General features: G+C 37.3%; 1 protein-coding gene across 1 annotated transcript in view; it reads right to left on the bottom strand.

The window, feature by feature from the left end:
- WNK3 (WNK lysine deficient protein kinase 3) overlaps positions 1-12,586 on the bottom strand; it is a 120,291-nt gene that overhangs the window by 65,150 nt on the left and 42,555 nt on the right. The window contains 3 exon segments of the mRNA XM_063084225.1: positions 10,218-10,355; positions 10,458-10,663; positions 11,521-11,815. Of these exon segments, the coding sequence (XP_062940295.1) occupies positions 10,218-10,355; positions 10,458-10,663; positions 11,521-11,815 (639 nt within the window).

Below are 12,586 nucleotides of genomic sequence, written 5' to 3'. Positions count from 1 at the left end.
TATAATATTAAATATAACATTAAATCTATGTAAAAATTCTGAAGAATGAAGAATATAAATTAAAATCCCTAGAGCAAACATGAAAACTAATACTGAAAAAGACACAAAAAACTTTTCAGTGTTCTGGAAATGTTCAGTATGTTGATTGTGGCATATATCTGTCAACTCACTGAATTATAAACTATAAATATATGCAGTTTATTGTACACGAATTATACCTGAATAAAGTTGTTTAAAAGTGGAAAGACCCACAGGTAACACCACACTTAATGGTGAAAGACTGAAACCTTTCCCACTGAGATCAAGAACAACAAAAGAATATATGCTCTCACCTCCTTCTCAACATTGTACTAGAAGTTCCAGCAAGAGCAATTAGGAAGAAAAAGAAGCAAACAATGTCCAAATTGGAAAGGAAAAATTAAAACTATCTCTACTCCCAATGACATGATCTTATTACAGAAAATCCTAAAGAATCCACAAAAAAACTATTAGAGCTATTTAGCAAAATGGCAGGATACAAGAGCAATGCACAAAACTCAGATGTATTTATACATATTAGCAATGAACAATCCAAAAAGGAAATTAGGAAAAAATCTACTTACAATAACAACAAAAAGAGTAATTTAGTAATAAACTTAACAAGGAGGTGTTAAGACTTATATGCTGAAAACTATAAAATATTGCTGAAATTAAAGAACACCTAATTTTTTTCTAGCCTTACTGAGGTATAACTGACAAATAAAAAATTGTATATATCCAAGATGTACAATGTGATTTGATATATGTATATATTGTAAAATGATTACCACAATCAAACTAATTAACACATCCATTACCACACACAGTTACCATTTGTGTGTGTGTCTGTGTGTGCGGGGTGTAAGGGTACTTAAGATCTACTCTTTTAGCAAATTCCAAGTAAACAATATAGTATTATTAACTATATAGTCACCATGCTGTATGTTAGAGCTCCAGAACTTATTTATCTTATAAATTAAATTTTGTAGCTTATGACCAACATCTCCCCATTTCCCCCACCCATCAGCCCCTGCCAACTCTCTGCTTCTATAAGTTTGACTATTTCAGATAATTGAGATCATATAGTATTTATCTTTCTGTGTCTGGCTTATTTTACTTAGCATAATGTCCTCCGGGTTCACTTATGTTGCCACAATGGCAGGATTTCCTTTTTTGTGTGTGGCTGAATAATATTTCATCATATATATATATACATACCACATTTTCTTTATTCATTTGTTGATGGACACAACTTGTTTTCACATCTTGGCCACTGAGAATAATACTGCAATGAAAATGATGGTGTAGAAACCTCTTTGATATTGATTTCATTTCCTTTGGCTATATGCCCAGAAGTGGGATGGCTGGATTTTATGGTAGTTATATTTTTAGTTTTTTTTTTTTTTTTTTTAAAGATGACCAGTGAGGGGATCTCAACCCTTGGCTTGGTGTTGTCAGCACCACGCTCAGCCAGTGAGCAAACCGGCCAGCCCTATATAGGATCCGAACCCGTGGCCTTGGTGTTATCAGCACCGCACTCTACCGAGTGAGCCACGGGCCGGCCTTATATTTTTAGTTTTTGAGGAACGTTCATACTGTTTTCTATAATGGCTCTACCAACTTACATTCTCATCAACAGTTTATAAGGGTTCTCTTTTCTCCACACCCTTGTCAACACTTAAAGGACATCTAATTTAATGAAAAGACATCCCATGTTCATGGACTAGAAGACTTAATATTACTAAGAGACAATACTACCCAAAGCAACATACAGAATTAATATAATTCCTATCAAAATCCCAGCTGGCTTTTTTGCAAAACTTGACAAGCTAATCCTAAAATTCACATGAAAATGCAAGGGACCCAGAAGAGCCAAAATAATCTTGAAAAAGGAAAACAAAGTTGGAGGACTCACACTTTTATGATCAATCGATTTCCAACAAGGGTGCCACGTCTATTCAATAGGTAAAGAATCATCCTTTGAATAAATGGTGCTGAAAAAACTGGATATCCACATGAAAAAAATAAAATAAAATTGGACCTCTACCTCAAACTATATACAAAAATTAACTCAAAATGGATCAAAGACTTAAATTTATGAGTTAAAATTTAAAACTCTTAGAAGAAAACAGGAAAATCTTCATGATCTCAGATTAGGCAATGGTTTCATAGATTTGATACCAAAAGTACAAATCAACCAAGGAAAACATAGGTAAATTGGAATTTAACAAATTAAAAACATTTTATGCCACAAATGATACCATCAAGAAAGTGAAAGGGCAACCCACAGAGTGGGAAGAAAATATTTCTAAATCACATATCTGATATGTGATATGTTTAGTATCCAGAATATATAAAGAACTCTAAACCTCAACAATAAAAAGACAAAAAAAAAAAAAAAAAAAACCCAACAACAACAAAAAAACCAACTAAAAAGCAGGCAAAGGATTTCAATAGATATTTCTGTAAAGGAGATAAAAGAAGAGATACAAGGGCCTATAAGCACATGAAAGATGCTCAACATCCTTAGCCTTCAGGGAAATGCAAATCAAAACCACAATGAGATACTACTTCACACCCACTAGGATGGCTACAATCAAAAAGACAGATAATATGGGCCTCCCTAAGTGCGGCACGGGTAGTGCCATGGCCACAGGTTTGGATCCTATACAGGGATGGCTGGTGCGCTCACTGGCTGAGCGTGGTGCAGACCACACCATGCCGAGGGTTGCGATCCCCTTACTGGTCAAAAAAAAAAAAAAAAAAAAGACAGATAATAAATGTTGGTAAGGATGTGGAGAAAGGAAAGTCTTTTTAGCAAATAGATCTGAAATAATGGAATATTCACATGGGAAAAAAACAATCCTGACCTTCTACTTCACACCATTCATAAAAATTAATTTAAGATGGACCACAGACTTGAATATAAAACATAAAACCAAAAAACAAAGGGGAGTATCTTTGTAACTTAGATGTAGGCAAAGGTTTCCCAGGCTGCAGAAAGCAAAAACTACAACAGAAAATTTTGATGAATTAGACTTCATCAAAATTAAATATTTTGTCTCATTAAACGAGACCATTACAAAAATGAATGAGCAATCGGCAGGTTGGAGAATATATTCGTAAAACATGTATCTGGCAAAGGACTGGTATCATTCAGAATATATAAAGAACTCCTATAAGGCAATAATTAAGACTAACATGAGCAAAATAAAATGGGCAAATGACTTGAACAGATACTTCACAAAAAAGATATACAAAGGCCAACAAATACTTGAAAAGGTGCTCAACATCATAGCCATCACAAAAATACCAATTAAAACCACGAGATACCACTACACACCCATCAGAATACCTAAAATTGAAAAGACACCACCAAATGTTAGGGAGGGTATGGAACTCTCAATCATTGCTGGTGTTAGTGTAAAATAATGCAGCCAATTTGGAAAACTGGCAATTTCTAAAAAGTTAAACAAACACTTATAGAATAAGTGACTGGCCAATTCTACTCCTAGGTATTTGTTATCCAGGAGAAATAAAAATATGTCCACAAAAGACTTGTGTAAGAATGTTCACAGCAGCTTTATTCATAATAGCCCCAAACTAGAAACCACACAGGTGTTCACAAACAGCAGAATGGATAAACAAACAATATATTCATACAATGGAATATTACTCTGCAGTAACAAAGAATGAGCTACTGACACAAACAACATGGGTCAATATCAAAAACATGTTGAGTGAGGGCCGGCCCGTGGCTCACTCGGTAGAGTGCGGTGCTGATAGCGCCAAGGCCCCGGGTTCGGATCCCATATACGGATGGCCGGTTCGCTCACTGGCTGAGCGTGGTGCTGACAACACCAAGTCAAGGGTTAAGATCCCCTTACCGGTCATCTTTTAAAAAAAAAAAAAAAAAAAAAAAAAAAAAAACATGTTGAGTGAAAGAAGCCTTAATAAGAATATATATTGTATGATTCCATTTATATGAAGGTCTAGAACAGGCTAAACTAATCTATGGTGAAAAAAATCAACAGTGGTTGACTCAGAGTGTGGAGAGGACTGACTGAAGGAGCAAAAGGGAACTTTCTGAAATAATGGCCATATTCTATGTCAAGTGGACAAACTACAGCCTGATGGCCAAATATGGCACACCACCTATCTTTGTGGACAAAGTTTTATTGGAACACAGTCATGCCAATTTGTTTATATATTGTCTATGGTTGTTTTAATGCATACAACAGCAGAGTTGAGTAGTTCCAACAGACTATACAGCCTGCAAAGCCTAAAATACTTACTATCTAGATCTTGACAGAAATAGTTTGCCAACATCTGTTCTATATCTTGATAGTGGTTTGGGTTACACAGGTGTAAGCATACGTCAAAATTCACTGAATTATCATCTGTGCATTTTACTGTACATAAATATAAACTAAAAAAAAATTCCACATTCTAGTCAATGATATGTATGCTGAAATATTTATGAATGAAGTATACTGGTGTTAGCAACTCTAACTTTGAAATGCAGCAGAAAAAATGGATTAAAAAAGGAAAAAGGGATGAATAGATGGATAGATATGTGATAGAGCAAATACAGCAAAAGTTAACTGTAGAATCTCAGTGGTGGGTATATGGGTGTTCGTGCCACAGACTTTTTTAACTATACCGTATCTTTGAAATTGTTCTTAATAAGATGCTGGGAAAAAAAATTAATTAGGTATCTGCCCACAGAAACAAACATTCCAATCCAAAATGCTTTGTGAAATACTTCATTCTAAAGAAATAAATCCCAGAATAGTATGCCCTGTCTGAAGAAACTTCAGCTGCAAAGATCTTCATTTATCCTTGCTCAGTGCTATTAGGAGTCAGCACACACATATCAGAATTCATTATAATTTATGTACTTGATGAAGAGGGAATTTTATAAAACACATAATACTTGATGTAATAGCTATTTGGAACAGTAATACATCACCAGAAAACAACTCTTATAGCACAGCATACCTTTTATCTAAGCACCTCAAAGCATTTTACTAGCCAAACTCAATAAATTCAGTCTTTTAGATATATCTAAAGCAGAGCAGAAGAGGAAAAAAAAAAAAAAAGAATAAATCAAATCCTCTATTTTCTTTTAATTAATTCAATGAATTCCCTGAGTTATATAAATCTCACTGAAGTCATCATGCCCCTTTACTCCAATTCTGGCAGGGAGGATAACTGTCTTACAAATGAGGCTGCATAGTGTAATGATTGAGTGCACGGCCTCTGGAGCCAGGCAGTCTGGGTTCAAATGCTGGCTTTCCTGTATGATACTGCGAAAGTTACTTAACCTCTCTGAACCTCAGTTTCCTCACCTGTAAAACAGGGATAATGATAGGACCCCTGGGGTTGGTGTCAGAATAGTGTATTTAATGCCTTTAGAATAGTGTTTGGCACATACGAATCACTCAATAGTGTTTATTGTCTCACAAAGGTAAGTGTTTTATTGTAAATGTAGAATAAGAAAACCACAGGCTCCTAATATTTTAGTACTAAAAGATCTTGGAATGCTACACTGGCCTCCTTGCTGTTCTTCAAACATGGCAGACACATTCCTCCCTTAGGGCCTTTGCATCTGTCATTCCCCCTACCTGGAATGTGCGTTGTGGACTCCCTCACCTCCAAATGCTTGCTCAAATGTCACCTTCTCAATGAGAACTACCCTTATGGCCACCTTCTTTAAAACTGCAACCTACTTTTCTCCTTCCCCTGCTCTATGTTTTCCTCAAAGCGCCTTGTACTGTATTATATAATTTACTTTTTATAGTGGTTATTGACAGACTTTCCCCATTAAACAACAAAACTACATGACAGAAGGGATTTTTGTACTTTATTTATTAATATATCCCAAGTAGGTGCTCAAATTTTTTTTTGTTGTCATCATTTGGTCTAATCCCTTCACTCTATGGAAACTTAGAAGACAGCTGAATCAAGGTCATCCAGTGAATAGGGAAAAGAGCCAGGAACAGGGAGGGACTGTGACTCCAATTCCAGTGCTATTTCTACTATAGCTCACTATCCCTCTGACCCTTGAAAATTACAGAAAAATCACAATCATCCACATTTCCCCCCCAATAAGATTTACCTTCAGAATTTCTTGGCCTTGCAAATGCTACTGTGTCTGTAACACTGAAATGCCCTGAAAGGCAGTGGAAGCCTGTACTGGCATGCTAAATGTAGGAGTTGAACAGAAGACAGCTGATTTGGAAGGGCTATCCCAGAGCTTTGACAGAGGGTCTGCTGTTGTGATTGTGGTTCTGACGACCCAGAAATAGTTGCTAAGCTAGAAGATGGCTGCCACTGTGGCTGGTCAGCAGACTGCTGTTGAATGCATGCTGGCTGGTGTTGTGATAGGTTTTTCTGTAGAGGACATGTTTGACTGTTGTCTAATTCCTGAAGCACTTGAGGCTGCTCTAAAGGCTGTATTACATACTGATGTTCCACTGCTGCCAGTTGCAACTACTCTTGCAAAGATGATATAATCTGGACCATGTTTGTAATGTTCTTTGGAATACCCGGTAATGGCTGAACTTGGTTAGGTGCCTGTGAATGAGGTACCTGGTACTGGAGAGCAACTTGTTGGCTAAACAAAGACTGCTGTTGATTTAGAGGATCTTCTTGAGTAGACAAGTGATGGCTTTTCTGTGAAGAAGTTTGCTGAATGAAGGACATTTGCCCAGGGTGTTGAAGCTGTCCTTCCACTGCCCTCTGAGATATAATGCTAGTTGACTGGGCCTGAGCTTTTAGCTGCTGGTGTCCAAAACTGACATCTGCTTGGGATGAAGCCACTGAATGCTGGACATTAAATAAAGAATCAGTAGAATGTGTCTGAGTACCTAAGGTCGATGTTAAATACATGCTTTGTTTCAACATTAAAGTACTACTACCCTGGGGTTGTGTTAAATAGACTTGTTGCTCAGAAGTCTGTGCTACATAAGGTGGTACAGAGTATAACTTCTGATCTGCAGAGTTTATAATGTGTATTTGCTTGCTATCAGGAGGATTTATTGCATATACTTGCTGGGTTATGAAGGTTGCCTATTCAGTTGTCTGGATGGTGTAAGCAGTTTGTCCTGAATAAGAGACATGCTCAAGAGGCAGTGCCTGATAAGCAGACTGTTCCACAGGTTGCACAGGGTAAGTTGCCTGAATCCCACATGCTGGCTTCTGGAAAAATTGACAGAAGCAGAGGTTGCATTAGATAAGCAGGCTGCCCTTGGGCTGGTACCAAATAAGAGGGCTATACTGCAGGTGGGACTGGATAAAAAGTCTGCATAGAACCGGCTGGCTGTGATCCTGGTGGTTGTACAGTGTAAAGAGGATGCTCCAGGGCTGGCAGTGAGTAAATAGGCTGTGCTGGAGCCTGGACTGGGTAAGTTGGCTGTGATAAGTAAGAAGTTTATTCCTAGGGATGTATGACAAACAGCAGCTGCTCAGGAGCCTTCAATGCAAAGGGCAGTAGTTCTGCAGTTGGCCCTGGACAGGTGCGTTGAACAGAATAAGACGGCCATCCCCAGGGCTGAATCACACTTTCAATACCACCCTTCAGCTGCTGCTGATAACACAATACTGCTGAATTTTTTTTGGGTGATACCATAATCTTAGGTTGTAAAAATAATGGCTGCCGTTGAATAGAGGCTTGGAAACAAGGCTCCTTCAAATGCACAGGCTTTGTGACATTGAAGACCTGGAGTTACAGACTCCTGATATACCACTGGGTGTGGCTGTGATACTGAATGTATCTTTTGTGAAGGGTTATGGGCCCCGGAATGCCCCCTGATGGAATTACAAGGGAGCTGAGCTGTACCAGCAGCATTCTGTATACTGCTCACACATTGGGCAGGACAATGACCTGACAAAGCTTGAAGGTGATTAACCCATAAGAGACTACAAGTCTGACATCTGGTGCTTTGGTTAATGTTTGATTCCCATTCCTAGGGCCAGGTTCAAGTTGAAGACCAGCTGTTGGATGCTGGGAAGTCATCTGTGAAGCAGAAAATGTCTGAGGAGAAACTGCAGAAAGGATTGGTTGTGAAACTCCAGTAACTGACAAGTATAAAGCCACAGGTTTGGATGAAGTTTGTCCATCTGCTCCAAAGTCCAGCTGTAGTGCCTGGCACTTGTGCAAGGAAAATTCAAATGATAAATGCATATACCATGCCCATTTTAATGGGACTGTCCCAGACAGATTGATAGATAAAATAATGCTATGTTTTAAAATTTCAGCAAGTTATCAAAAAGGTGGTAAGTATAGCATTAGTCCTATAAAAATCCTAACACCATGAGTAAATGCTAGCTGAATACACTAAGAGGCTGAGACCAGTCCCAGAAATATACAGTTCATGGCTTATCATTTATTGCACTTACTACATAACTCATTCGAACCCTGGCAGAGATTCAGAGTAACTGAATCTGACACCTTCACACACCAGACAGTGGAAGTCCCATGAGAAAGCTCAAAGGATTTCAATATCATAGCTAAAATGAACATAGACACTCTCTCAAGAAGAGAAGAGAGAGAGTTGGCTGAAATAAATATAGGTTGGATGCAATAATTCCTAGAGTTTGGACCATCATGCTCAAAGTGATTGCTCACGTGGCTTCTATATAATAGGTGGAAAGGGCAGGCTACAAAAACTTGTATGTGATATACATATGTATATATGTACAAAATTATATATTTGTACATAGAACAAAAAACAAATCTAGAGGGCCCGGCTCATGGCTCACTTGGGAGAATGTGGTGCTAATAACACCAAGGCCACAGGTTCGGATCCCTGTAGAGGGATGGCTGGTTGGCTCACTTGGGAGAGCGTGGTGCTGACAACACCAAGTCAAGGGTTAAGACCCCCTCACCGGTCATCTTTAAAAAAAAAAAAAAAAAAAAGACAAATCTAGAGGCTATACTTCCTTAACATAAACAATAAATTGTCTTTAGCTGGAGGGATAACAGGTGATTTTCACTGTCCTCTTTAGAACTTTATGGGCTTTTTTTTAAAATAAGCAAATAATACTTTCATAATAATTTTTTAAATCACTCCTTAAATTTTGGAAACATTTAAAAATATACATACCTGTATACTTATGTTGTTGAACCTAAGTTAACTTTAAGCATTTATTCAGCATACTTTGCATTATAGGCTTAGAAAGAGACAAATCAAAACACACCATGAGCTCAATTACAGATATGTACCATATCACTTATAAACACTAGCCAATACCAGGCACCTTCAACTATATCAGACTAAATCTACCCCCAGCAGATTTTAAATGCATCTGGCATTTGTCAAGTATATGTATGCTTTCCCCTACAAGACTGAGCTCCTTGAAGGCAAGGATCATATTTTATTTTCATTTATTTTCCCAGAAGGTGGTAGTCATTAAAAGTTTGTTGATGAACTGTGACTGACTGTATATCAGTCTCTTAAAAGAAACAGATGAACCAGCTGCTAACTAAACCAGGCATTCTCTGTTTGGCTGCAGAGTGCCCAGAAGCTCAGACCATCTCACTCCCAGAGAGGGAAAGAGGCGAGGGATGATGGGAATGGAGAAAGAGAACAGGGTGATGGCAAAGAAAAGCTCAACCATGTGTCCAGAGTCCATAACCTAGGGAACTAGATACAGTCTTGATATATAAACTCGCACAAAGACTGTTTTCCTATTGTCAGAAATAAATAGCGCTAACTTTAAGAATCTCAAAGACAAAAATATTTCTTCTTATTTCACCTACAGAAATAGACATGAACCAAAACAAGTCAAGAATTTAGATGAATGTGCTAAAACTTATGAAAGTCTACGAAATACTGTTTCTAATCAACTGCAACAGACATCCCTCCACATTCAAACCAGGCTGGAAAATGTCAATACAAAGAACAAAGCATTATTACCAAGAGGAAGAAATCAGAGACCTAAATAAGTCTTTTGTCCATATACTAAGTTCTTCTCTAATTATATAAGCAGTGTCTCAAGATTCTAGTTACGCAATGTTAGGCACATCCTCAAGAGGAATGTCTTCAGTGAAGGAAAATATAAACAACTTCTAGCTTTTAGTGACCTTTATCTAAACTACAATGAATTTATGAAAGAGGATTTTTGCCTGTCAGAAAACCTAGGCAGTGTTAAATTTGTTTAAATGAATACAGAGCCTCTAAAATGTGTCTTACCTTTACCTGTGAGACCTTCTGGACAGTTAGTGGGGAAACTTGGGGTTGTAAAACAACTGTAGGTCCAAGGACATGTACAGGCAAAACACTGGACCGACCTTGAACTAAAGGCAAAATCTGGGGCTGAGTCAGCTTTGGCTGCTTCTGCAATTATTAAATAAGAAAAAAAAAAAAAAAAAGATTAAAGATAAACTCACCCATTTACAGTAAATATACCAATTATATATTTAAAAATATAACAGTTCACCTCACCCCTGAAATTTGCTGGTAATGTCCTGCTAGTTGCTGAGATGGATAAATTTGCCCTGGAACATTTATTTCGGCCTGTGGGATATTAGAAACCATTTGAGAGCCCATCATCTGGTTTGAGGAATAGGCTATACTGGGCTGACTTGAAGTATCTGAATGTATAACTGATCCAGCTCCTGCCTCAGACAAACTGTCACCTATAACAAAGAAAATAAGCAACATATAGAAGGGAAACTCGAAGCACAATGTCCAAATGGTGTAAGTAATGGTAAGTGTTTCTTTAATGGCTTTTTTACTCTGACAACCTGAGACAGCTTCAAATAAACTATGTACACTGCAGAATCAATCAAAACCATCATGTAAACTTTCCATTCAAGCAATGAAATGTTGACATTGTGGTATAACAAATTTTCTTAATAAAGCAAACCTAAAAACAAAGAATAACATAAAAATCAACTCCATTTGCTGGCCATTTTATGTATAAACCTAACTAATTTATACTTGCCATTAGGATTTCAGTAAAATGTTAAGTGTCATACTCTCTTTCCCCTATAAGAACCTGGGTAGAAAAAATAGTATCTTTGTAGAACAATTGGTTATTACTCTGCAAATACTGTGCCCTTCTGGAGAAGAGAATGCATTACAGCAGAAAAATTGGAGGAAGTGTGTTAATTTTATACTTGAACCTAAAATACAAAGGGTCTTAAAGTCTAGAAAATTCCTCTTGAATAAATTATATCTTTAGTTCCAAATTTTCTTTATTAAAGGATTTATATTAGACCCTTAATTGTTAATAAGGTCATTTTACTTTTTCCCTGAACAAAACTAGATGCTAGATGATAATCCTTATGCAACTAGCATGTCAGACAAGTCACTGAACAGAACAATATCTTAATTTTAAAATAAAGAAATTAGCTGGCCTATTTCAGGGGGTTGGTAAAAGGCTTGATGAAATGATAGATAACAGAATGTTTGAAAAACACAAAAGTGCTATTTAAAAATAAGGGAATATAATTTCACATTTGTTTGCTTTTACATATTATAAGCATATTACCTGTAACAGACGAGCAGTGCTGCTGTGGTTTTCTTTGTAGAAGCTGTTGTCGAACATGCTGATCAACTTCAGTTTCTTCACATTCAGCTCCTGTCTGCTGAGCAGGAGCAGGGGGCAAAGTTGTATTCTGGTGCTGAGGGAATACATTCCCCACAAACTTGCACTGGGAATCCCTACGTTCTTCTGAATAGCCAGCAGGCTTCTTTTCCCTCGTCTTCTTTATCAAGGTCACCCGGTCTCTAATGGATTTAGCAACAGCTTTGGAATCACTTTCATGGAAGAATCCAGACTTGACCTACAAACAAAACATAATAAACAAACTACTACTTTAACATTTAAGATTTTAACTTTTTTTTTTACTAGCAGAGATATTTTATGCCCCAAAATTCCAAATTCTATTAAATAACATTTAATTTGTTTCCACAGTCATTCTTAATCAAAGATATACATAAATGCCAGAGCCTTTAATTGGCATAAGAAAAATGTATTACCAAGTATTGCTGAAATGCTGGCTTCAAACAAAAACAAACAAAAAACTTGATGTTTCAGTACATGCAGCCTTATTACAGCAACATTTAGTGTCTGCAATGTGTCCAGTACTGGGCACCAGAGAAATACAGGTGACTAAGCTGGTCCTTTGTCCTGTATAAGCACACAATCTGGTGGTGTAACATGGACATAAATTTAATTTAAAAAGAGATGAGGTAAAAATGAGCTGATGCAAAAGCCTTAAAGAAGGAACACATGCTTCTCTGGAGGAAAAAGAGAAAGTGTCACAGAGAAAGGTAAATTCTTACATGGATTAAATCCAAAAAAGGAATTTGCAGGCCATTGAGAGAGGTGCAGATGAACTATGGTGTGGAGACATTCCAGGCAGAGGAAAATATGCTCACAGCAAAATACTACATCTTACTGGGCATTAGAAGAGTGAGAAAAGAGGAAGGGGTTCTGCCTTGTTGTTTCAGAAGAACAGGGCTGAGCAGAGAAGATGATGATTTGAGGAGGTATCATGGCATATCAATCTTAGACCGACAATCCGCTTTTTAAAGCATGGCTTGGGGGCCTG

The sequence above is a fragment of the Cynocephalus volans genome, chromosome X (genome assembly GCF_027409185.1).
Source record: "Cynocephalus volans isolate mCynVol1 chromosome X, mCynVol1.pri, whole genome shotgun sequence".
In the NCBI taxonomy this organism is placed as follows: Eukaryota; Metazoa; Chordata; class Mammalia; order Dermoptera; family Cynocephalidae; genus Cynocephalus; species Cynocephalus volans.
This window is presented reverse-complemented; position numbering and strand designations above follow the sequence as displayed.